At 31.7% G+C, this 27347-nt stretch overlaps 1 protein-coding gene across 2 annotated transcripts in view; it reads left to right on the top strand.

Moving 5' to 3' along the window:
- The window catches only part of Nachralpha4 (nicotinic acetylcholine receptor alpha4), a 222758-nt gene that overhangs the window by 183308 nt on the left and 12103 nt on the right, over positions 1 to 27347 (top strand). For both annotated transcript variants that reach the window (XM_083105500.1, XM_083105499.1), the window contains one exon: positions 11443 to 11579. In XM_083105500.1, the coding sequence (XP_082961626.1) occupies positions 11443 to 11579 (137 nt within the window). The remainder of the gene's footprint in view (positions 1 to 11442; positions 11580 to 27347) is intronic.

Here is a 27347-nt window from a genome sequence, read left to right as displayed (position 1 = left end):
TTTTATGAGCAGTTAACTGTCCTTTTTCATTTCATATTTTTTTTCAATATTTCTTAAAATATTTTTATTAAAAATATTAATGCGTATAATATTTTTTAAATTATTTTTCGCAGTCTTTAATTTTAATTTCATTCCAAATATAAGTGTTTTTGAGAATTGCTAAAAAAAGTAAATATTCAGGTCAGTTATTTCTTATTTTTGCACGTATATCTAATACGTTCAAAAATATATGACGCACAAATAAATACATCTCACGATCAGAGAAAGAAAGAAAGAGAACCACGATTAATCCTTTTATTCTCGGAAGCGACCACGGGGCGGACGTGCGTGAAATATGCGGCGAATTAGTTCTCTTCCGCGTGTCTGTCGGCCTCGTTATTTTCTCTTATCTGTAGGCGAGAGCTAGTAGGTGGTTGGTTACTTTTGGCTCGACGGCGCCAGCGATTTTTCATTTCCACCTCGGCTTCTCTTCGAGGTCGACTTTCCGTTACCGATTCCCACAGTTCTCGTTTCTAAGGAAAGATCCTTTTCCACGCTGTCAATATGTAACACGCACCACCGAGAAGATAAACGTCTTCTATACCACGCGGTATTGAATATTCGGATATATTGAATATATTTTTTTGAGATAGTTTTTGTGTATGTTAGGGTTGCACAAGACTTAAGACAATAATATAATATAATTAAATTAACATAATTCATAAAAATAATGTAATGAAAATTTTCGAAAACTTAAATCTTACCTTAGTCTTGAGTGAATCTTTGTAACAAAAATCATATTTTATATCGTCTTGTCTCGATTTTACTAATAATTTTTATCTAATACTGGACAATTGCTTAAGATATTTTGAATAATATAATTTTTAAGAAAATTATTACTCTATTTGTGTCATTCGCATTTACTTTTCAAAATACAATATATATATGTATAAATATTTATATGTATATATATATTTTTTTTTATTTGTTTTTATGAAAAGGCAATTGTATGCAGTGATGCTAGAATGCAAATGCGGCTTGCATGTACACAATCAGTAAATCACATACATGTGCTGCATACAAAGTTTTATGTAGTTAAATAATTGTCTAAAATTTTATATTTGTTTATATATTAATTATTTCTAAATTTGTTAATATAAACATTTTTATTTATTAAATGAAGTTTTTAAGTTTGTATAATATAGTGATTATTTTTTTTTCTCAACTAGTTAATAAATAATTTCTTTCTCATCTAATTTACATATTTTAACTTTTTTTTTTAATCCAATAATCTTGACAAGACTAATAATCTTGATAATCTTAGTCTCGGTATTGTCTATTGTCTATTGTCTATTATTGATAAATAATTAAAAATCTCGTTTCGAATTTCAGGACAAGACAAGATAGTATCAAGATTAATCTTATGTTAATCTTATGTCATCTTGTGCAACTCTAGTGCATGTACATGTCTTCTTCAACGTTATTTGCATATCTTTGAATATCTTTAAGTATTCTATGGACAACTCATTGACATTATTAAATGTCTCCCTAAAATTTTTCGATTTTCTTCGGCCATAATTCTGTGTTATACACATATATTCTTAAATATTTCTTGAATTTTATTATTCTCTAAATATCGAAACATATTATCAAATATCTGTATGAATATTCTTGGGAATATTCTCTCTTGGATATTTTTCTACTTCTTTATATCTATCTGTACGCATAGAATCTTACGCATTTTCTCCCTCGGGCGGATGATATTTTTGAGAAAACTTTATCCCGCCAGAGAACGACACTCGCAGCTGACGTTCTTCCCGAAGCAGTCTTCTTCGCACGGAACTATCGACGTAGCATTGCATAAAAGCTTTCCCCACGTGCTTTTTTCCCATTAACGTCCTCGGCACGTCGCGACTTGCCACAAAGGTTACTCGTTATGCGAACTAGCATTGTAAAATGTTTTTTCTTTTCCATTCCCCGTTAGTCGCCTTCTTGGTCTCTTCGTTGGACCGAGCTCGCACACTCGAGTTATTTCTCTCTTCTTTTTTTTCATTCTCTCTTTTTCTATCTTTCGCGCTAAAATAACACGGCTATTAGTCGTGCTTGCGAACGGTTGAAGAACTATCGACCGCGCGTGCAATTAGCATTCGTCATTATGAAGAAACGAGCGCCAGTCGATTGCGTCTCGAAATACCGCAGGAAAAAGGTAATAGGAATGTTTGCGCACACGACACAGCGTATTTGCCGCCTCTCATTAATCTTTTTAACGTCCCTGTTGACCGAGAAAAAATATCAATTAGAGCGTAGCTATCGTGAAAAATTTTCAGATAATTTTTGCGTAAGTCAATTTTTATTAATAATTATTAATAGAATGATTGGAAGAATCTTACACATGTAACACGTACCGTACATTTCAAATTCTATGGCTTTTCCAATGTTTATTTGTCGAATAAATCGTTTTACCCTCTGATCGTATCAAGAATATTTATATACGAATATCCATTTATATAGAATATTCAGTTGCAGCGTCCGTTTACAATGCGTCAGTTCCAATTGTTCTGCTCGAAATGGGGAAAAATACAACCCTTTTATTCAATATATTCGGCGTTCCTCTGAAAAGCGAGGTGATTCGACAGGAAAGCACAGACTCAATCGTTCATTCTATCTTTAACGGTTTATTGATCTTGTTTTCGAGAAACAACCAGCGCGAGAAGAAAACACGAATCCATTATATATATATATATATATATATGTATATATCCCTGCATCCACCGTTTTGAAGCAAAAATATAAGCACGTTATATGTTTCACTCGTGTACACTCATATATGTTTACGATAAAATTTGTGGAAAATATTACGCATCATATGTAACTTACACTCTCTCTCTCTCTCTCTCTCTTTCTCTCTCTCTCTCTCTCTCTCTCTCTCTCTCTCTCTCTCTCTCTCTCTCTCTCTGCGCTGTGTTTTATCATTTAATCAAATCTCCCACACCACGTTGAAAAGATGAGATTTCGGGCGAATTTAATTCATGTAATTTTACGAGATAACATTGTAACGTTCGAAAACTTTATCATGCGTATGATTCTTGTTTCTAAACTTTGTCAAGCGTGCAATTTTTAGCGATATCTTTAAAGATGCGTACTTTGGAGAAACGTGCTACGAATGCGAGCGTCCAACGAGAAAGTGGCACGAGGAATTTTGCGAGCGACTTTTCACGGAAGCGTCTCTCGTTTGAATGGCTGTCGAGTTGAGAGCTGCTATCGCTATTCGCGCTCTGGAATACGGATCTTCCGTCATGGTTCATGCCGGAAAAATGCAAGAAAGTTATGCGGACCGTGTCAAGTGAGTCGCGAATATCACAGGGGAATATACTAGACACTCGAGTAAAAAAATTCAGTACTTATTTATGTATCATGACATAGTTGTCTCTATCAAAAATTTAAAAATTAAAAATTTTTCCGAGTTTTAAGAATATAAATAAATAATAAAACTTTTTTTTTAATTTAATTTTAAATAAATTGAAACACGATTCGAATCGATAATTTAAATATACTTTGATTTTGAATATTAATATTGTCCGGATATAAATTTAAAAATGATTAGAATTGTGACGAATAATTATCAGTATCTCATACTTATGAAAGTTTCAAGTTAAAGATATATTATCTGTAAATACGTTATTTCTTGTGGAAGTAAAACAAACCACATGTGTGGAGAATCTCTTGCAATATTATATGAGGACGACCTTTATTACAATGGTTACATATGCCTGGAAAGTACCGCAACCCTAAGCTCAAAGTTGTAAGCCAGCTTTATACTTGGACGTTTTCTTGCGAGTTTGCGAGCGCCATGTTGTCCTTAATAATAGTTTGTTCTTCTTGCTAGGCAACATTGAAATATTCGCGGCGAGCGCAACTGACGTGCCTCTCAACTAAAGTCTCGCGGCCAATGAGAATGCATCGTTTTATAAAATTTATAAAGAGATGTAAATGTGATTTGGAGCGCGAAAAAACTCCGAACATTCTGCGTATCGTATAAAAACAAAAGAATTTTATAAAATAATAACATGTAACGCAGCTTTTGAAAAGCAGTAAAGAAGAAGAAAAATAAGCTTAGCGGCATTTTTTTCGAAAAAAAATATAAAGCTGCGAGCGCGCGTCTATCCCAGCTTCTAGGCACGTCAATCAAGCAGAGAGAATCGATAAGCAATATCGCGGTTCGGTGATTGACCCGCAGCGACTACGAAATTGCACATACCACGTGCATTCCCCGCATTACCTTTTATAACGTGCCTCATAACTCTATGCGTCGTTTTAATCCAATTCTAAATCTATTTTTTTATTATCATTATTTATTAAAAATTTATGCGGTTTGAGTTTTTACGAAATTATTTAATAAAAAAAAATTCAGCCTTTTATTATAGTACTCTGTTATTTTAAAGAGAATAAAATAATTAAAATTTTATGCCTTGGCAAAATAATTGAACCGATGCTATAAAAAAAGCTAATCTACAAAATTAAAATAGATTAATATAGCTGAATTTCATATATATAAAACAATGTATAGAATTGTATTAAACATTATTTAACGAAATATTTCGCATAGTTTACATTCTAATTTAAAAATTATTGTACATGAGATTAATTATCTACAAAAACTGATATATAAAAGATATCTCTGTTAGTCATTTTTTTATTTATTATGACTGTTTTGTGATGATCTCATTATCAGTCATCGCAATCAATGTAAATGCAAAATTATTAAGAAATTTATTATTAAAAAAATTTTTATTCGAATCGACGCGCGTAATTTAAGATATCTCATGAAGATATTTCTCAAAGGTTATTATTATTTGACTGATGCGATACGAAGGAAATCGGGTATAACGCGTGAGGAAAATTGATGACGGATACCCCAGGATATTATTATGTCATATAGGCATAAAGGGAGAGAGATGAAGCGAAACGCGGCCTCGCGGATGATATAATCATATTTGCCTTATACCATTCTATCGTGTTCCTCTCACATACGTTCAAAGATGATTTGACAGTTTGCACATACGGGCGAGCCAATTTCGTGCGATCTGACAAAATTTAGCGACGTTAATTAAGCAAATATCGATCATCTTAATCAATCGAAAATAGATCATTGATTTTCTCTCTTGAATTACAAGGAAAATTATACGGTACATATTTTTTCCATAAATTCCATTTTTACACCATTATTTTCTGCTTACACACATTATAAAATTGAATCTATATAATAAATCGGTTATTCAATTAATTACTTTAGGTAATGGACTTGCTCATTTTAGAAAGAATTTTAATCAAAAATTATCGAAAATTGGTTTCCTCGTTAATTGTAGCTAATGTTCTATATAGATGCTCATATATGTACAATAATTATATTCGAGTAATTGGTACACATACATACACACACAAGTGACAAGATGAAATGCCTCTCTTTTTTTATATATTTTTATATATTAATCTATTTTTTACATTCTATATAATCTCTAAAATATATCTTCTGTTTTCTGAAAATTAAAGGATCTGAAATAGCTGTTTTTTCTAAAATGACTGATTTATTAGAGAATCAAATTTGTAAAAAAAGTCATTTCTATTAGAAGATGTTCGAAATTGTGACGGAAGCGATACTAACTCGATACCATTGATTAAAACACTAATTTAATTATTCTCACGATTGCGACAACTTGCGCTCGATGCACAGCTTTGTCGAAAGCACGCCAGATCCGAGAGTGCGGTATTACTGAATCAGGAAGTTAAATGTCTTTTGACATCTCGCCGTTGGGACCGTCGGTTTTCGAAGTATCTACCCGGACCCGGTCTCGGGAGAATTCCTAATTACCATTCGATCGGTTAAACTAATCGCCGTAATTAAATGAATCGAGCTTTGCGAATATTCCCAGATGTTCGGGTGACAGCCCTTCGACGTTTAACAATCGCTGAATGTCTGTTTTCGCGAAATTTCTTTGCACGGGCATAAAGCTCGGACTTTCTCGTGATATATAATTGACTCTTGATTTTATCCTCTTTAATGTTGTAAATATTTCCTAACATGGTGGAAACTCATAGTCTTCTAATATTAATAACACTCACGATAATTAAAACAATTACTTTAAATCAAGCGGAAAATATGGCTGAATTCGAAATTCGTCGAATGTAATTATATATTCATTACTAAAAATATGTACAACGAATGTACAATGAATAATAATAATAACAGTAGTTATAATCTCTTAATTTTCCGTAATTTGTAAAACAGTTACAATAATTGCCATCAGAGTTCGATGTAATTAAAATATTTTCATGCAGGATTTTATCATCCGCTTTATGGGAATTTGTTTACAATTTTATTTTACGTTACCAAAATGAGTAATATCACATTTTGCTGGACGTATCGTCGATCGTATGCAAAAAAACCGACACTTCTGATATCACACTTCTGGTATCGTGCACACTGTAGATACTATACGATCAAGCATACACGACAATGTATCACGTTAATGCAAGTACGTCAATGTACTTGCGGCTCTTGCTTAACGGCGGATTTGCTGCAACGAGCAGACCGTACCGTAACAAGACACCAGCTTCTGAATATTGGTTCACATCATATTGTTGATCGTGCACGCCGCTATAAGCAACTCAATAGATCATAGAATACCTAAATTATCCCTTTATCGAGCCGCACTAGAATTATACGAAATATTCCTTCCAGAAATTCCGTCCAAATTTCATTTCTATACAATTTGGAATATATTTAGAGCTTGCTAGACTTCGCGAATGAATAATTAAATCGTGATGAATACAATAATAGCGATAGAAATCTTAAAAACGATATATAAAAGTGACTACTGGGATATTTTACGAAACCAAGAATTATTTTAGGAACGTTATTTTCACATATATTCTCTCGTGCACACAATAATTGTGTCATAACGAAACTCGATTCAGAAACGTTTGCTGAAACGTTTGATAGAAATAACAGCAAGAACGCGTGCAATTGTCAGATGAAGAGTGGTTGCGACAATAATTAAAGGCGCGGTCGGATGGAAAGAGTAATCGCGGGTGCACTATCGATCCGAATGCATCGATGAAAGCCGCCGGAACTGACGACACGGCAGCAGCCCGATAAACGCTATCGCGCTCCAGTGGTCGATCCTTTAAATTAATCGCTACGAGACGCTATTGCAAATGGCGAGACCGCAGTAAAAATGAAACGTTCGCTCGCGTTGCGTTCAATTCGCAATAAGAGTCACCGACTCGATTCTCGATAAGGGCCATCGTCGATAATCGTGCGTTATACATTTGTGATCGTTAGAAAAAAATGTAAACTGCTTTTTATTATCAGCGAACGGAGCAAACTCCCGTGTAAAATGTTCGGCGGAAAATGTACAAGGAATAAACGATCCATTTTATATTCAAACTATAAAAGAGATTACCATTTAAAGGAATTAACGATTACAAATATTATTGAAACATTTGATTATACCATAAAATTTATTTATCACGTAATTTTATCAACTAAAAAACATCTAAATATTTATTATCAAAAGAACCAAATAAATTTCTTTATCACATAAAAATTGTTAAATGGCAAATGTACACTAAAATAAATTTTCTATACGATAAACGTAATAATTAATTACACACACAGATATTATAAAATAAATACTGTATGTTTCAAATTTTGTTACGAATTGAAACTTATATAAAACATATTAATATACATTTTAAAGCAAAAATAGCAATAGTGAAATTGGAAATTACTTAAATAAAATATTATACCTCAACCAGTGAAATTTTCGAACGAGAGACATAAACACTATGTGGCTGACTGACGTGACGTAACATTAATGGACGGTTTTATGTAACGATTAGCCATGCTGTAAATTAATCCTGGAACGCCGCAAAGCGTCATTGAAGCCACACGACTGTTGCATTCGATTAAAAAAGAAAATTGAGACCAATAATTACATGTTTATATGTCCGTAAATACTTTCTGGTTGAGAGACTGTTTATTGGAAATTATTTCGCTGAAGTTTACACACCACAATTCTATAACAGATATTATTGACAGATAAACGATTTCCGATTTTGTAAAAGTTTGCAGAAACGAATCAAAGAACTTATGTGATATCAAATCGATTTTATTCTACAATTTTTGTCTTTGCAAATGTCAAAGTTACACGAAGATATAAACTTTTAATTAAATTCGTCATTAAATCTAGTACAGATATATCTTTTGTATTTTGATTTGAGTTATTAATAGACAGATTTATTTTTTAAGTTTATTATGTATGAAAATACCGAGTATTGCGTGAAAAAGAAAAAATCGATGACATGATAGTTAGACCACTTTTTCATTTGTCACTTTTCATTATTTCAAATCTCACGTGAATTTCGTTCAATCAAATTTCATTGTGTCCCGGAAAAAAGTTATGTGATCACGATATCGGGGCAAAATTCACATTAAAAAGTTTTGCTTTTTATTTTTTCATTCGGAAAAGAATAGCGGAATAATTTCTTTTTACATTACAAACTTAGATTTAAATATTGTTTAAAATAATTGTAAAATGATTTTGTGTTAAGTTCTTGTATAAATTCAAAATTTATTTTGACAAAATTAAAATAATAAATAAAGAATAAAAATAATAGAGTAATAAAGAGAAAAATATATCAGAATAGAATTTTAAAACATTTTAACAATTAATACAGCATGCAAATTTGTAATAATATCAAATCTATATAATATTTAATATTATTTATCTATATAATATTTATATAATATAAATCTATATAATAATATTATTATGTTGCACATTTATTACTTTTGAAGAAAAAAATTTTGTTATTAGAAAATCTTTCTTTCTATTATTACTATACTGTGTTTAAAATTTTACTTAACGTCGAAAAAATTATTATAGTTAGGAAAGTATATGTTTGACTTTCTAACTTGCACTTCAACCGTAATATGCCCAATATAAAAGAATATAATAAAACTTTCAGACACAGGGGGATCGTTTCACGGAAGAAGAGTTTAAGTAATCGTTAACCTGATTAACTTACGCTTCCACAACAGGCACAATGAATCCCTCACGAAAAATTTTTCATATATATTATATAATTACAATAGATTTAATCCTGTTTGATATTTGCATTATATATTCATAATACGATCACCTTACAAATAATCAAACTTAGCAAATAAAAAATTCATAAGTTTTGCCTCATTCTTCTTTGAATTTTTTATTTAATGCCGGCATAACGTTGAAAAATATGATATAGATTCCACGGAATTCATGTTATTATTGGAACAAATATGATATAGATTCCACGGAATTCATGTTATTATTGGAACAACTTTTTTATTAATCTCTCTTTTTCGTTTATTATCCCTTCATTTTAGAAACACCCATCATTTTGGGTTTGAAGCAGCTGCTTGATATTGACACTTTGTAGATATTGTTTGATTATTTCTTTATATTTCAATTTATTGATGAAGTTACTAAACTTTATTTATATAGTATAAAAATTACATTTAATTTCCAATTAAAAAATTTAACTAACTTTTTAATATAAATAATTTTTTTTTTATTATTATAATATCTATGTTTTTTTTCATCGCTATTATAATCTTAATTTTAAATATTTTAATTTCTTCAAAATTATTAAAAAATCGAGAAAAAATATCCCCATTTGAATGTGGATTTGACCCTATTTCAAAATCTCGTATACCATTTAGAATTCAATTTTTTCTAATTAGATTAATCTTTTTAATCTTTGATATTGAAGTCTATATCATATTTATAATGTATAAATAAATAATTTATCAAAAATATAAGTGAAAATTATTATAGGAAAATATAAAAAAAAAAACTATTTAAAAGAACTTAAATATCATTTTATTAATATTTGTCGTAGATTGATACCAGCAATGTTTCAACTTAAAAACAAATGGAATTTTAAGTTTGTCTATGATGAAAGAAGATCAGACTTTTAACATGAAGTTTACCGAGTTGTTTTTGTTCGGATCATCAAATTTTTTATTATGAGACATCTTGCTTTTGCTGGATGTTATACAAGTGTTTTCTCTTTTTTTACTATTTGTTAAGCCTGTATTTTTCTACCGTCTATCGAATAGATTCTTTACGTGTTTCAGACAGATTTCTTTTTACAGAACAACATGAGCTAGTAGTTGAAGTAGACACTTCGCGTGTACTATCTTTCAGTATCCATTGTAGTCTTCAATAGATGCTATGTTCTGAGAAAGACGCATCAAAGTACATATATCGAATAGTCACTTTACACGAAAACTCTTGGTGTCCATTAATTGTTCGACGTTGAAATGGCGTTTATTTTCTATCATATCAAAAACGAATTAGAAAAAGAGATAATAAACTCTCTTTGACCATAGTTATTTGAAGTACTTAATAAATTATATTATTGTTACACTTGTTGTTGATTATACACGTATATTCCTTTCATGCAACAAAGACAAATTTTAATAGAAAAAAAAGAAAGCGAAGAGAAAATCATCTTTTCCTCCTTCTCCATTTTTTCTTTTCCTGTTCGAATATTTATTATTTTTACATTTTACAATTATCACACATATTCTTTTAAAAAATATGGAAAAAATATACGTAAATATCTAAATTATTTTATATTATTTCGCTTTTCTCTTGTTATCTTGTATTTATTTTATTCAATATACAATAAGACTCCTAAACATGTTACATGTACTTGATGCTCTTCGTTTACAAGTTTTATTAGAACAAATGGATCACGGATACATATAAATTCTGTCAAAATGAGCAACTTTCATCTCACGAGGCCCAACCCCGTTTATCCTTCCGACTCTCGCTGCTTCATACATTCTTTACGCGAATCATAAATACGAATTTTCTGCTTGACTATTCGCGACCTTTTACCTGCCTTTTTCAAATAGAATTTGTCGCCTGTCAAGGGACACATCCTGAAAGAAAAGTAGCATGTGTCTTTGGACTACCTGCTTCTTTGGACTACCTCCTTATTTTCTTCTCTTAAGATAACATGGTCGACATAACAAAATAAATTTTTTCTGTACGTGATACATGAATGCAAAAATAAATTTATTAATATTGCGTCATATATTTTATTATTATATATATATTTTTTAATTGTAGACCGAGAGCATATTGATTATTAAATATATAACATTATGTTACAAAAATACTTATTTGTGATCTATAATGCACACCAAAAAATTCTATGCAAATTTATAAAAATTTGAAAAGAATTTTGGAGATTTATGTATTAGTGAAGGAGAATGTGTGAAAGATGCAAATAATTGAAGATTTGCAACCTTTTTTATTAATATAATAAATAAATCTGATTATTTCTAATGATTATCTTATATTTTTCATACAGAAAATATTTTCAACAAACATTTCACAATTCCAGGTAACGCTCTCGATTTCGATTCTCATCAGTCTCCACGTATTCTTCCTGTTGGTCGTTGAGATCATTCCGCCAACGTCCTTGGTTGTGCCGTTACTTGGAAAGTACCTGATATTCGCCATGATACTCGTCTCGATAAGGTAAGTGCTTGAGCACAATTCACGATGGCAGTGAAAAAGACGAAGACCTTTAACAGAAAATTAGTCTTATATAACACGCTTGCGAAATTAGCGTATCGACTAGCATAATTAAGACACAAAAATGCATTCGTGATTCGTGACACTAAATGCAGTAGAGAAATAATTTTCCACAATTTTCTATCGTAAAAAAAAAACAGTTTCCGTTGTTCCATTTCACTCGCATTTTCTTACTTGTCGTGTTATTACTCTATCAACGTTATCGATTAACGCTTGGCGGCGATTCATCAATCCATGTTTGCGACAGTAAGTTTCGTAGCAATTAATATAGCTCCCGTGAGGAAGGTCGTAAAAAGACGATACGACAACACCCGCGTTTACAGCAAAAACAGGAAAAATGACGATGAGGGTTGGAATCGCGCTTTCTCGTGTCCACTTTCTCGAAATGGACGCTAATTCTCGTAACAACTCGTAGAAGTATCGTCCGCAGCTGTTGGCTCTCCACAATGCGTTCCATTTCTCCCTAACGTGAAATACATTTAACGTTAAACCGTGCACTTCTCAGATCTTCACCTATCATAAAAAGTGTCGATTACACTCGATCTCTAAAGGACGAATTATGATTAGAGGAATACTATTTAGCGACAGAAATGCGCGATTCAAAATGTATAAAGTTTTAAATTAAATAATTTAATATTTTTTTCGTATTTTTTAAATTTAAATTTCAATGATATATTTTCTGAGTAAAAAAAATAATAGATATATAAATATCTATGGATTCATAAAAAATGCATTAGAAACTTGATGCGCTATGTCATATTTATGAAATTTGTGCAGATTTTTTTTTATCTGGGCACATAATTTTTGCGATAATTTTTAATAAAATACTTTTGAATCCATATTTATTTGTTTATACAAATTATTAATTCTTCTTAACATGATTCTTCATTTCATCATCTATCATCTTACTTTTATTGACCCGTCCACGTATATATGCGTGCTCAATGGGCGTATCTCGGGATCTCGAATTACACGGAAATAGGCCTGATGAGGCAAGTAACAAATAGCAAGCATCCTCGATTTACTTTTTGACCCCGAAACTTATCTCAAGCACATATATTGCTGATGACGGAGCACGTTTCTCGTTAATGCACATCTCTCGTTAATGTGTTTTTACTAAGAAATATCGGCGAAAATGAGACTTTTCTTATGAATAACATGATTGTAAAAAGAAAAATGTTGAAATAAAAACATAAGATACGTTTCAGATTTTTATTTTTAATATTTTCTTGTTTTCTTTAAGAAGAAAATGTTTTTATTATTTTAAATTACAACATTGAAGAGCAAAAAAGAAAAAGAAAAAAATATATAAATATCTATAAATATATATACATACTGCTACATTTGGAATTAATTCGACGATGTTCTAATTGACATAAACATTCTAAATTTTGAATACATAGAGATTAAGACAAGTCACAGATGCATGTACATACCATATTAATAACTTTGAAAAGAATAAAATTAAATTAAATTAAAATATGCCATGTGAAAGAAAACTGCATCAAAAAATTATATCTGGTGTTATATTTGTAACCGAATAAAATTCATTAGCGAGTTTATTCGCTGGTGTACATTCTCATTCTGACAAGGGGTATATCCTCATTTTCGCTGACGACACTTTATGCCACAATCTGCTGCTAATAATCCGCCTCAGTACTCTCTTAATTAATCTAAACTTTAATCCATCCTTTTTTCCTGAAAAAAGAAAGTTCTATATTCTACAAGAAAGAAATCTCATTACCCTAAAAAAGTTTAGCAAATTAAATTGTCGCCTTACATGGACAAATTTTGTAATTTTTAATCACACGGTAATTTATCGAAGATTAATCTTTTAAAGATATTATATAAAAGAAAACATATATATACATATAATGCTATTTTTACAGAATCCGTTTCAACATTCTGTTGCCAATCGATAAAGCCGATTATAATCGAGGTGTGATTCTATGTTTGGCAGTTTTATGATTTTAACGAGACGTATATTAAATAATGAACCATAGCATGTGTATAACTATTTAAAAAATATTAATATTATTTGAATTAATATTATTCAGTTATGTACATTAATATATTAATGTTTGATAAAATCCAAGCAACGAAATTCGATTGGAATACTAAATTTCTAAAAATGAATATTACGTCTATTTCTTTAATTATTTACAACATCGATTCGAATGTCCGATAATAATATTATCGATAATAATAACTTAATCAACGAAAATCGGTAATCAACGAAATAATTAATTAATATAATTAATTAATATAAAGTACGAGGTTTTGACTAAAAGCACTTATCCTACACTACAATATATGTTTATTAATAATGATGAAATAATATGTTGTTTTCGCTCTTTATCTCTCTTTCTCTATTTTCTTTTCTATCTTCGTTACACAACAAGTATGTTCTGTATATTTATTTATTTTTCATGATGTGTGTTAATGATAAGAGAATAAATTTGAATAAGCAAATGTGTTATCATTAATAGTATCAAATATTGTTTAAAATACGAGATTTTGTTTAGTATTTATTTTGTAAATATTTTATCATAATTTAATGCAACAAGAGAAATTTCTCTTTTGATCAATTACAAATTTATTAGTTAATGTATAACAATATAATTAACAAAATATTATAATACATGCAAAATTCATATTTTGAAGCAAAATATTAATTATATTAGTAATATTAAAAATGCAAATATGGATAAAATATCTCCACATACATTATTTGTTATTTTAATGAGATACTATTTGAAATTATTATTAGATTACGTAAAATTTTATAAATTTCTTAGAATCTTTAATTATTTTAATTATTTATAAATATGATTTTAATTAATCTCTCCTTTATATGCGATAGTAGTTTATTATTGTAGCTTTAAAGTTGTGCATACATATACGAAGTAATTTTTTATATTAAATTAATAAACAATAACAATAAATATTAATCTATAAATTAATATATTCTAATTATCTGTAACATACAATAAATTTTCAAAGAATAAAGATGAATTTATATTTTTAATTAAAACAGTACAATATATTACATGTATATAAATAAGCAAAAAATTTTAACATTGAATCCAGAAAAATTCAAAATAATATCCTTGCATGACACACACACAAAAAATTGATCTAATAATTTAGAATTAATAGTATTATCTATTTAATTAAAATCAAGATCTAAAAACTTTTCTAATCATTCTAAGACATGTATGGAATATAACGAATTAATTTGGTCAAATTTAACTATTCTCTTGAAAGTCTATACTTAAACCAGGAAGATCGTATGTTAATGTGTGTGTTTGTGTATGTGTGTACTTATAAAGTCATAATCGTCCATAGACTAAGCGAGGATAAAACTAATCCTCGAACTTGTCGCCTACTAATAAGTTGAGCTGATGTTTGTCTTTCACGATGATGATGATCCGTGATATTAACGATATTTAAATTCACGGATTTATTAATCGAATTTTGTATAATCAGAAAGGAGTACGGATCAACGTTTCGTGTTGACAACCTTGATATTCTCACGAAAATACTCGTGATTATGAAAACGATCTGAGTCTTTACATATTTCTCATCTTTAAACAATTACATCATATTGTGTATATGTTTTCCCTTAAAAAAATATTCCTCTATATAATTTTATATAAAAGATTTAACATATACGTATAATATATCTAAAATATTTTTATCTTCTGTAAATTTTACTTTGCGTATTACATATATTTCGTACATTTTTAATTCTTTCTTTTAATTTTCTAAAAAAGTTTGACTTTATTCGACCAATTATTGATTCGATCTATACAATTTCTTAGATCACTTTGGTTGTTCTAATTAATTATGATCTCCGAAAAGACAAACAAATTATAATTTATCCAAATAAAATATATTGATAGCACATTCAATTCATTGTAATTTACAAAATAAAAATCAAAGATTTCTGATACAAGTAAATAAGCGCGAGAATCTTATTTTCTTATATTATTTTCATTATTTCCGAATAATACTTTTGGCGTATATATCGGTCAATCGGTCGTCGTCATTTCAATGTATTAATTTCAAGAATGTGTGTATTTACACTCTTTTGAAGGTGCTAGAACGCGCGCATGCATGTAGCCTTTTTCAAAGGGACCTCGTTTCAATATTAATGACGGCATTTGCCGGCTTCGTACCGGCGACGTTTAACTAACGAGCCAGTCTATCTACCTCACCATTTTTACGTGCCACCACGGCATGATATGTTCTCGGCTCTGTTTTTTCGAACCAGCCAAGCCAAAGAGACAGGATTAAAGAGCAAAATGATGAAAAACGGACTATAGCTGCACTATATGCGGCGTAGTATGACATTGTCACTTCTTTTCCCCTTTATACATTAAAAAATTCTACAATTATTATATGCTTTTATTAGACTGTATATGCTTCTAAAATGACAATATAGAAATTTATCTAGAATTCTTCTAGAAAATTGAATATTGGCTTATGAAATATTTTATGGTTAATTTATAGATAAAAAGATATTAAAATTAAGGTCAAAATATTTAAAAAAGCTACGAGAATCAGAAAATCTCAACTCAAAAATTACGCTGTCATCTGGAAATTTTCGCGCTCTTGTCTACCGAGACGTTCGTGTGAACAGGAAAGAATGATTTCGAAAAAGACGAAAAATCACGGATTTGTGGTAATGGAAGATCTAGCGGTTACTTGTGCGAGGACTACGGTTTTGAGAAAAGCGGCAAAGCGCGACACTAGCTTTATGGTGCGGAAAGAAAAGCGGCGAGGGCGATCGTCCTGGACCCGGTCCAAACCCAAGTGGTCCACCCTATATCTTGATTCGCCCCTATATCTTGACCCAGGATTTTAGAGTTGACAGCAAGTTGTCGTAAACCAAAGTATAACGATTTCGTCGCTTTGCTGTTCGCTCCCTCGTTACTAACAAGTCCGGCGAGGCCAGACCATTGCGATTTTTTATTCTTCGTAGAAAAAAAATACGGAAAAAAGGTACGAACATTACGTTGACAAGCGCTTTAGATTAATCGACGCAAGCCGCTTTCTATCCCACGCAGTTACGTAACGCTTCAGAAGATCAGCCCCCGTAAATCGTGGACTTATGAGAAGGAAACAAATACATTCGGAATTTGTGTGTTGTATGGTAGAATTTTATTTATATTCGCCGCATCGGCTTTTTACAAAAATTTCGTCAAGAAGTTCCGAATATTTTCGATTCAAGAGAAAATTTTACGAAAGTATCTCGATTGTCTTTCGTCCATCTTTCATAAAGATATGCCGATCTCGTAAATACGGCATTCCCTATTGATCCTCGTAAACCGGAATCGATGCCAATCGGGCAGAAGAAGAGGGAAAGAAAGCGAAAGAAGAAGAAAGAATATACTCAAATTGAAGAACAGAATCGAGACTTTGCTATTGTCTGCGACGATTGTGTCTCATATAAAGGACGCCCGCAATATCAGCACTTCTGAGAAAAACTCGTTTCGCTAGTCGTAAAGCGTGAAGTTTTGATGGAAGGATAGAAAGAACTCACGCGGCTCTCCTACGAATCTGATATGGCTCTGTGGATACATATCCTCGAGCCTTTGCGATATATTCGTCATCGCAAAGTTAAGCCGGAATTATCGGAAGCAGTTGCAGAAAATACTCTTATCGTAAATTGAACATGTCCGGAATCTATCTCCGGAATGAAATTTTTGCGGAAATATGGAATATCGATTGGTACGTCACCGGTTTGAACTCTGCGCGTTGTAACGTCGACATTAGCGAGCGACTTGACGTGTTTGATGTGTTTCTTCAAGAAACTCATATCAACTATCGGAGAAACTCCTTCGGGATCCTCTTGTTACGAAAAATTTAAAGCGATAATGTAGCAATCCGCGATAAACGCGCGATGTTCTCCGAGCCGGAGATGCCGCTCCGTTTCGCCTAGAAACAGTGCGCAAGATGCTCCCGATTTAATGCGAGATCCGCTCTAAATATGGTTGCTTATTCCGGACAGCTAAATTGGAAATTCCAGCCGGTAGTCGCGCAAGGCGGAGGTAGCGCTAGGAGATTTCCGTTCACCGACCGCGAACCCCGGCTGCTCCTGCGGGAACAGAATCCAATTTGAGCGTAGCACGATTCTCGAATCGAGATACCGGTTCACCTAAATGCGCCGATCGCGTCACGCATCCGCGCTCAAAATTGGGAAATACGCTTAATGGAACTTGCCTCGAAGGAAGTTCAGGTCATCATTATATCCTTCTTTACGCTCGTTATACATGTATATGAAAAGTGACATTATTAGTGAAATACATTAGTTACTTCGAAAACCGAATGAAGAAGAAAGAAAGAGAAAGGGAGTGAAATATTATACATTTATTCATAATTGTAACATTAGGAAGAATTAAGTAACATTTATCAAGTGAGATGTAAATTCCACAAGATGACTACATATAAATATTATCCTGTGACAAGAAAGATTATCCCTCAGGGACTCTCTTACACAATAGTGAGTACGAGCATAGCGAACTCGAGGTACTTCTTATACCGGGGATTTTCTAATCAGATCGTCCAGGTGTCTTGGAAATATAAATGAAGAGACATTTTTAAACACTCTTGGATTGTATCTATTAAAATAATTATTATTCAAGTGATCAAATAAGCTAATTTAAAATTACGTCTCTCCATTCAAGTTCTTTTGTAGCTTTTTCGTGACCTCATTTAAATATTTATCTAGTTTTCTTTATAAAAATCGTTTAAAACGCGAATGTTTAATTATGATTGCAAATGCAGATTAAAGACTTAGATAAAAACTGGGCTTCCAGATACTACGATAAGCGCACAATGTAATTTAAAAATGAGAAAAAAGAAGAAAAGAATACAATTACTATGGTAGAGAATTTCATAAGCATTCATTTTACTTACTTCTCTTTTATAGTGTCGTAAATTTTATTATCAGATTAATCGTTTTTAATTGACGCCCGACCGTCTTTCTCATAATTCTTTAAAAACGAAAGGCAATCTCATCATTAAATAACTTCGCGAATAAGAAATTTCTCGCGTGTGCGGTTATCTGTCTTCGTATCTTATCCCACAAAGCCATTTTTCGAGCACGAAAATGATATACGGGGGGATTCTTCGCGAAGGCGCCGAATAATAATCGAATTTAATTTGCACGGAAAATAGAGGAAAGAGGGAGCTTGAAAAAAAATGAGAGCGGCGCTAAAGCTCCGTCACGGTTCGGAAAATAACTACTATCCCATATTGAGGCCATAGTTACACCCGATCGGGCTTTAAAGCTCGTAAAATTGAGCTTTACAATTTCATCCGGGCGTCAAGCACACGCGCGAAAACTTTCCTACGCTCCGCGTTTCATTATGCATCATCTCATCGTTATTTCTTATAGAATTGGCAGACGACATTGCTTTTCGTGCTCACTCGAGCGAACATTGCCTTTCGGAAGTTACTCGCGTCAATCGACAAAGAGGATTTTACGAGCGCGAATTGTCATATTTCCTACAGTCGTACGGACAAAGTGGAGACTGAAATTGACATAATGGCTCAAGTCGCGATATACGAGATGTCGCAGAATTGTCGGAGAGTAGACTTATGATGCTGTTCCCTTGAAATTTAGGTAAAAATTTTTCCATTCAAAGAATTTTTCAAACATACACACGTATATTCGCATAGAATGCAATTCACATGTAACATTCGGATGATGGAAAATGCATTTTTTAAAATGCGAAAGAGCTTATTACGAAACGTACGTAGGGGAGATTTGATGCTAATAGCGCCAGATATATTCCGTTAACGTCAAGATAATGCCGAATCCATGAAAGATTGGCATAAATCCTTGGCGACACGCAACGATGCCAGGAACGCCCTACTTGCTCTTCCGGATATCCATCAAAATCCCGTGAACCACGGATCTTAATGCATGTGAGTTGCATCAACGTGTCGAATTCGAAGGCTCTGCAACCTTTGCATACAAAAGTAAAACGCGCTAGAGGTATCAAAACCAATGATAACTGCTTTAAAATTGGAAATGGCAGTTCTGTCGATATCGAGATGTCAAATCATTACGTTTCGAATAAGAAATAACAATGTTTCTCAATTAATGAAATCTTATTTTGTTAATAGGCTTTAAAGTTTTGATAAAATACTTAATATTAAAGAAATTGTGAAAAAATAACATTAAAAAATACAGGTAAAACTTAGAAAGAATTATCGATGAATCATTGAGTTTGTATCCAAAAATAATTTTACAGAAAATTATGTATTATAATTTAAATGATAAAAGTGTTTAATATCGGCAAGTTTCAAATTGCGTAAATAATAGCTATTTATATCTTTAATTTTCTTTAAAGTTTAAAAAAATTATTTAATATAATTTAGATCTCTCTAAACTCTTTAAACATTCTTATTTTGAAACATTTTATATCCTTAAACAAATTACTTTTTACGCAAATGGATAAGGAATATTCGAAGTACCGAAAGAATGGAAAGAATTAAACTCTCTGAACATTACTTTTGTTTCTTTGTCCTTGTCAAGTATAGAAAAGTTAGTGGTATGAGCTACTTTCGATCTAAATTGCTATCCAAAGTGAACAATTTTTAATGCGACGAAGTTGGAAAATAGAAACGAGCGGCGGAAATGTCTTTTTTCAACGTATAACAGATTTATGCTTTAAAGTGCTTTTTATTTTCGCGTGTCATTTCTGAAATTATTATGTATAGAACTAATGTCCTACTTCAATTTATGCTCACTGTTCCAAATAAGGTAGATTTGCCGATTTCATGGAAATAGGAATATATTTTATGTTAACTAAAATAATGCTCTAAACCTACTTTATATAACACGTACACATATATGATATATAATTAAAATAATCTGATATAAAAAACAATACACTGATTCTTCACAATAATATAGCTAATATTTATTATGCAATTATAAAGTAAATTTTTTTCAATAATCAAATTAAAAGGATATCAAAATATAATTAACCTATATATTTAAATCGATATTTAACAATATCAATTTTATTATCAACTCGCGCAATCACGGCATTGTTTCATTTTATCATGGAATCTCAATTACTCCTCATACATCTAACAGTGACTAAGCTCTTGGATCTCTGCCGGATTTTGCTTTTCAGAGAAACTTTCCGGCAATTCGTCTCGCTATCGACTAAGTTCTTTGGGTGCTCGGAGCGAGTGATAGCGCCGAAAATCCGTGCAGAGTGCAACTATATATAGACGGTTACAAATCCTTACGTGCACCCTGCTATCGAGGTTTATCTCGGATTGCGGTTGACTGGTACTACCCCTTCGCGTCCCATCGTGGCGCGCAAGAGGACACGGCAATCCTTTTCGCGATAAGCGAAACTCGTAAGGGATGATCCCACCCTGCCGCGCCTGGAGAAGCGTCACTGTGTTAGTAGTACGTGAGATACGAGTTTTCCGAAACGCGCGGCTGCGCGCTGTACACGATATTGTACTTCCGCAATATACGTGTTCCGACTCGCTACCGCCCTGGAAACGATAGAAATATGGAATAACTTAATATACGAATTGAATCGTTTGTATTGCGAAAATTGCAACGAATGTTTTTTACGCGAGCGCATGTTAAAAAAGTTATATTGTAAAGAGAATCACCACATTTTTTTTATGCCAAATTCGAAAATACGTAGTAGTTGAGAATATTTAAAACGAGAGAACATTTAAAATATTGAGAATATTGAGAGTATTTAGTATTGTAATGTTTTTTAAAATTGTATAAGAAATGAAATAAAGTTTTGTTACATTTATTCATTGGACGCTTATGACCTGCACTTAATATAGTGGAAGTCGCAACAGTATAAACAAAGGTTAAGAGAATGTCTCGCCTCGAGCTGCAGAAGCTCTTTGAGTCACCAAGCCATTAAATTTTCTCCTGCTTCTTAATACAGGACTCGACGAAAATTATGTGAGTGCTTCGTCGCAAAGAAACTGAAGAAGCATTTTATTACTTAAGAAAGTTCGCTTGAAATAAATGCTTATCTCGTCGTGTTCCTTTTTGGATGCAGTAAAGTTTTTGCAAGTCGCTTCCCCCGGAATATAAAACAAACTGATATTTTATTGTTTTATTATTTTGTTTTATGCATCGCTTGTTAATGTGCGTTGTCTTTAGATGTGAAATAATAATATAATGCACAAATATCTCCCGTTGGACAACATCAAACGGTTGAGCAACATTAAACTAACGTAATGCATAAATAATCCTTTAAATAATAAATAAATAATTGTTTTGTAAATTCATATTTTGTGTAAAATGCATATATAAAATTCATTGTACAACACTTTACAAATTTATGTGGCGTATTAAATATATTGAAACATAAACGAAACATTTGTTGAATACAAAAGTTGTAGAGATAACATAAAAAATTATGATCATTATTTAAAAATATTAAATAAATTTATTATTTATTAATTATTAATTTTGACGAAATTATTGATAACTTTGCTAGAACTAAAACTTGAACCACTCTATAACTTTTAATAATGTTAAAAATATATGCCGTGTATAATTTTGCCAGAAAATTATAATAAATATCATTATAGACATTTATTAAGACATGTAGAAAAAAATATAGAAAAACAATATATGTAAATATTTTTAATCTACCTCGTAATATAATACATTATCATGCAAGAATAATTAATCATAATAGTAAAAAATAGTGAACGTACACATACGTGCCATTTAACCTGAACAAGATCTCGCTAATTCATCATGTTAAGACATTCGCGCAAATATTAATGCCGTGGAGACTCTCCTTAGGGTCGACGACTTGCATGAGTTATCACTTGTCTCTCCTTACGCGGGGCTTTTCTACTCGCCCAAGTGGGCAATAATGGCATTAGTCTGGCAAACTAACTGAATTCTGTCGCCTCGCGCTCTTCTCTTCTACTTGATTTATCTTACTAAGCTAACATTAACACTTTTATAGAATAGCCAGACTTATCCTCTCAACGAAAATCATTTTGAATGCAATATAATTTCAGTCCAGCAAACACACATTAAACGGACAGAAAGAAAAAAGTTATTATCGATTTTTTAATAACTGAAATCAAGAGGGAGGAAAATGTGATTTGCAAAATTAATGCTTTTAATTGTTAAAAAAGGATGACTCTCTTATAAATTTAAAATAATGAAAATGAATTATCTCGAAAGAGATAACTACATTTTAACTTGACGATTTCATTCGCGGGGTAATTTGCAAAATATTGCTTGCGAAATGCTATGCTAAAGCGTTGATAAAACTTCCTAATTGATGGCAATGTGATACGTGTGCTTGTGCTCTTTATAGACGTGTGTGAGATGCAAATGGACGTTCGTAAGTGGAAGTCCCGAGATAAAATCGCGTAACTCGTCGGAGTTTACTGCCGTGATGGAAAATGCATTCGCCGTACGATACACCTGCGTTGCATTCCTGTTGAGACGATTACGACAGATCGACTCCCGACGAATCGATGTACGATCTCGATACTTTAACGCCAGTCGACTTGAGAGTCAGCTTTAAAGACACTCTGAAAATGGAAGGCGCAAATTTTTATTTTCGCTACGCGCGCGATAACGAATACTAAAATATGCGCGAAAATTTACGAGCATGAGGATATTAACGTGATTGTAAACTTTATGCACGATTAAAGCAAATAGTGAGATTTATCGACAAAATTTATTTTGCGTAATGAATTTGTTAAACAGCTCGCTCACTTTAGCGAGGATGGACCATCAACTTTCGTAAATGCATATTTGATGAGTTTTTTTACACATGAGTTTCAGCTCCTCCTCTGGGATTCTTTTGCAAAGTACTCCCCCGTTTCATATATGAGTATCATACATCGTCGTTATTTTATGAAACCTTCAACGTGGTAAAATCATATATATTAGAAGGGATGAAAGACGAACTTTATAATATATCTTAGATAGTAGACACGGTATCTCATTGATTTTACAACGTGATTATTACTTAATCTATTAATAGATACAAAGTATAATTTTTCCATACTATAAAATTCAGTGAACATAATTTAATGATATTAAAATCTTAAAATAACAGACTTAATTGAAAAAAAATAATGATAATATGTGATAGATAACAGAAGCGAAATAAAATGCGCAATTCTTTTATTATATATTTATTTAAATTTGTTTATATGATAACACAATTATTTTTCAAAATTTAAGTTAAATTATTAATAACATACTTATTAACATATTTATTTTAAATATTTTGTTTTATTAATTATTTTGAATAAATGTTCATTATGAGTTAGAATGGATGCACATTTTAAATGCAAACTTCTCTCTCTCTCTGTTTCTCTTTTGTATTTTGTTCTATTCTCTAATATTTGATTCGCTCCCGCTCGCCGCTTTTGAATCTTGCATCCATGTTCGTCGAGTACCTTTTCCGAGTGGACAGTGATGTCGTTACTCTTGCTAAGTAAATTTCATCGCCTTGAGTGCCGCTCTCTTCGACTTGTCAACGACAACGCTGTTCCAGTTCGTGTCAGCCTCTCTATTAAAAGTTTCGTCCGTACGACAGCGTCTTTATGTCAAAATACGATGGAAAGGCGAAGAAGCGTAAATGTCGATTCACTTTCAAGGAACTTAAAAAAGATACTCGCTAACAAAAACGTCCAAGTATAAAAAGAGTCTGTATCAATGTGCTGCTTTTAAAATTTTAATCGTTTTATCATTTTATAATATAATTTAAAAATGATAGAGAAAAATGATTTAGGAAAAATGAATACAAACTATTTGAACATTTGGAATGATTTTGGAAATTTTAATCATGAATAAATTGTTAATGATATCGACATAGAATTACGATATTGATTTGTATCAAATTCTTATGTGTCAAAATTATAAGAACTGATAAATTAAAATATTAATAACATTCTGTACGAAAAGTAATGCCGATGCTTGAATCAAAAATTGTTCTCGAAAAATTGTAAAAATATCTACCGATGGAAATTTTGGAAAAATATATTCGCATGCAAAATCTCTTTCAATCTAATGGACGATCGATTACACAAGGGGTTAAATTCGAGTGCGGATTGATAGAGCAAAAAGATGAAGAATAAAAGATGGTAAGCTCTCTTCTCCGAATGGCCATCGTTCTTCTCAGATGCCAGCTACAGTGATTGAGTGAATAGAACGACGAAGCATTTTTCTCGATACTGGCTCGTGACAAGAAGATTTATGATAAATACAGATAAATAACGATAGATATATAAGACCTACAATGTGCAACATACTGTTCGCTAACAAAATGGATTCTTTGCAATTGAATTTTTGCGACTATCAATGCTTCTCTAATTCTAGCAATCTCACATTTACAAGAAAGATATGTCTTAATATATTAACAGATATATTTTCTTTTGATGTCGATTTTCTTTCGAATTCTTTATTAATTCATATAAACGAATAATAAAGTATAACTTTTCTGCATTGATTGAGAATCAGGATATATTTTACCTTTAACACGTATGCCATATTATACCGCATAAAATTGATCGAATGGCACGTCGATTTTTTATGTGAGATTTTTTATATGATTTTTTATACGTTGCATGGCATTAAATGATATTATACGATCTTTATCGACATTGCGATAACGCGCTTGAACACGTTACCACCAGGACACATTATTAAATATTCAATGGCGATCGTACGGGATTTATTACCTCGCGAGAGGCTGACTTGAAAAACGTTATTGCCCGACGGCGTCCAATATGACCCGAGTCCAGCATGGAAAAATATTCCGAACAAGTTTGAAACTCAGCCGCCGTCGATGTGGAAAATGGAAGAAGAAACGTCGTACATAAGCGAAAGGGATGAAAGGGAAGCCGATACATCGTCCTCGGCCGAATGATGTGGACAACGCGGCGGAAAAAAAAGGGGACAAAAAGAAAGGGGGCGAGAAAGTTTCTACGTGCCCGCGTTACTGATAGGACTGCATTCGAACTTTAAACAAGTTTGGAACTCGGACCCTGGCCGCAGGGCCCATTACGACGCCGATCGGCGCATTAAACGGCGAGAGGGAAATGTCGCGAACTTTTGCGATCCTTGAAACGTGAGTCTTTCCCGCGATCTTACTATAGAGTGTATCAAAATAGGGGCTCCCTTCACTTTAAGTGGAAGGTCCTTAAAATCACATATTTTATTTCAAGATAAAAGATTTTTATTTTCCTAAAATACATTGAAAGATATTCTTTAATTTTTTAATAAGGTATGTTTATAAAGTAATTATTAAAAATTAATAATTAATTAAGTATTAAGTATTAAATTATAAGTATAATTAAGTATTAAATTATAAGTATATACTTAAATATTAAAAATTAATAAGATATGTTTGTGAAATAATTATTGTGTGAAAATATTATGTGTGTATCACGTAATTTTACGATACAAAATAACAAAGTACATATATATAAACAATTTATAATCAACACAGAGAGCATATATGATTAGACAATTGACAAATCTTTGTGGAAATTATAAATTTACACTATATTTCCCTCATGTTCAATTGTACATATACGATATAACGAATTCCGTTGCGAGACTCTGAGGCGCGTTGCAATTTCCAACGATGTTGCGGCGGTCGATAAATAATTCCGCTAAAGACCTCGGGACCACACCAACCGGAATGCATTAACCCGAATTAATACGTTTACGTTTCATTTGCGAATTCAATATTTGCCGGCGGATAACAGCGGATACGCGAGCATCAGCAAATACGGGCACTCCTTACATCGCTGGTTGAGATTCTATCCAGAAATAGAATTCGGTTCACTGCAGTCTCGCGATGTAATAATCATTCGATTCAAACGGACAGCATTCTCTCTTGTGCATGTTTCGGAACTTTAATTAAACTTTTGTGTAGATCACGTTTATATCGCTAATAAGAGAAAAAGAGAAAGAGAGAGAAGTCGTACCTAATAACTTAAGTTTAATTTAAATACTAAATGAGTAATTTAAGTAACTTCTATATTAATGTGTTAGAAAGTTAATTCCACTTGACTGGATTTACATAAATATTATAAATCTTCATATTTTAAATTCTCTGCTAATATACATATACTCTTCGAGATGTATACTTCTATAAAATTGATTATTTCAAAGATTGCTTTTTGCTTTTACACATCAGATCTTAAATTGAAAAATATACTAATGAAAGATCTAATTAATTAATGTGTACATGAGAACTGAAAAATATGTGGTTTAAAAATTTCTTTAATTAATATTTTGCTCGCCAAACGATGCTACTTTTTTCTGACTTTTTGAAATTATTTCTACAGAAATCACATGCAAATTATTTTATATGTATTTTATTTTCTACATGTTTTTTTTTATATGTATATTATATAATATGTGTTTTATGTATTATATTATATTATCATCGCAATTTACGCTCTTTGGTAAGAAGTTCCAAGAGATCATCTTTTTCTTGCATTAACACAACGAACAATATAGTTTACAAAGTGCACCATGAGTCTCAAGGTGCTCGGCCCCGATAGCGGTAACTTTAATCGCTCTTTCGCATCTTCTGGCGGGATATAACAAAGTTAACGAGTGGGGAAAAAAAACAAAGTACACGCGACAACTTATCTATCTTCTTCTCCTCTTTTTCTTTTTCCGGAAACTTTGTTGAGAGT

This window comes from Camponotus vicinus, unplaced genomic scaffold (genome assembly GCF_025532165.1).
Source record: "Camponotus vicinus isolate PSW18456_S1 unplaced genomic scaffold, iyCamVici1.0 SCAF_7, whole genome shotgun sequence".
Taxonomy (NCBI): Eukaryota; Metazoa; Arthropoda; class Insecta; order Hymenoptera; family Formicidae; genus Camponotus; species Camponotus vicinus.
The sequence above is the reverse complement of the archived record's forward strand: the minus strand, read 5'-3'. Positions and strand labels throughout refer to the sequence as shown.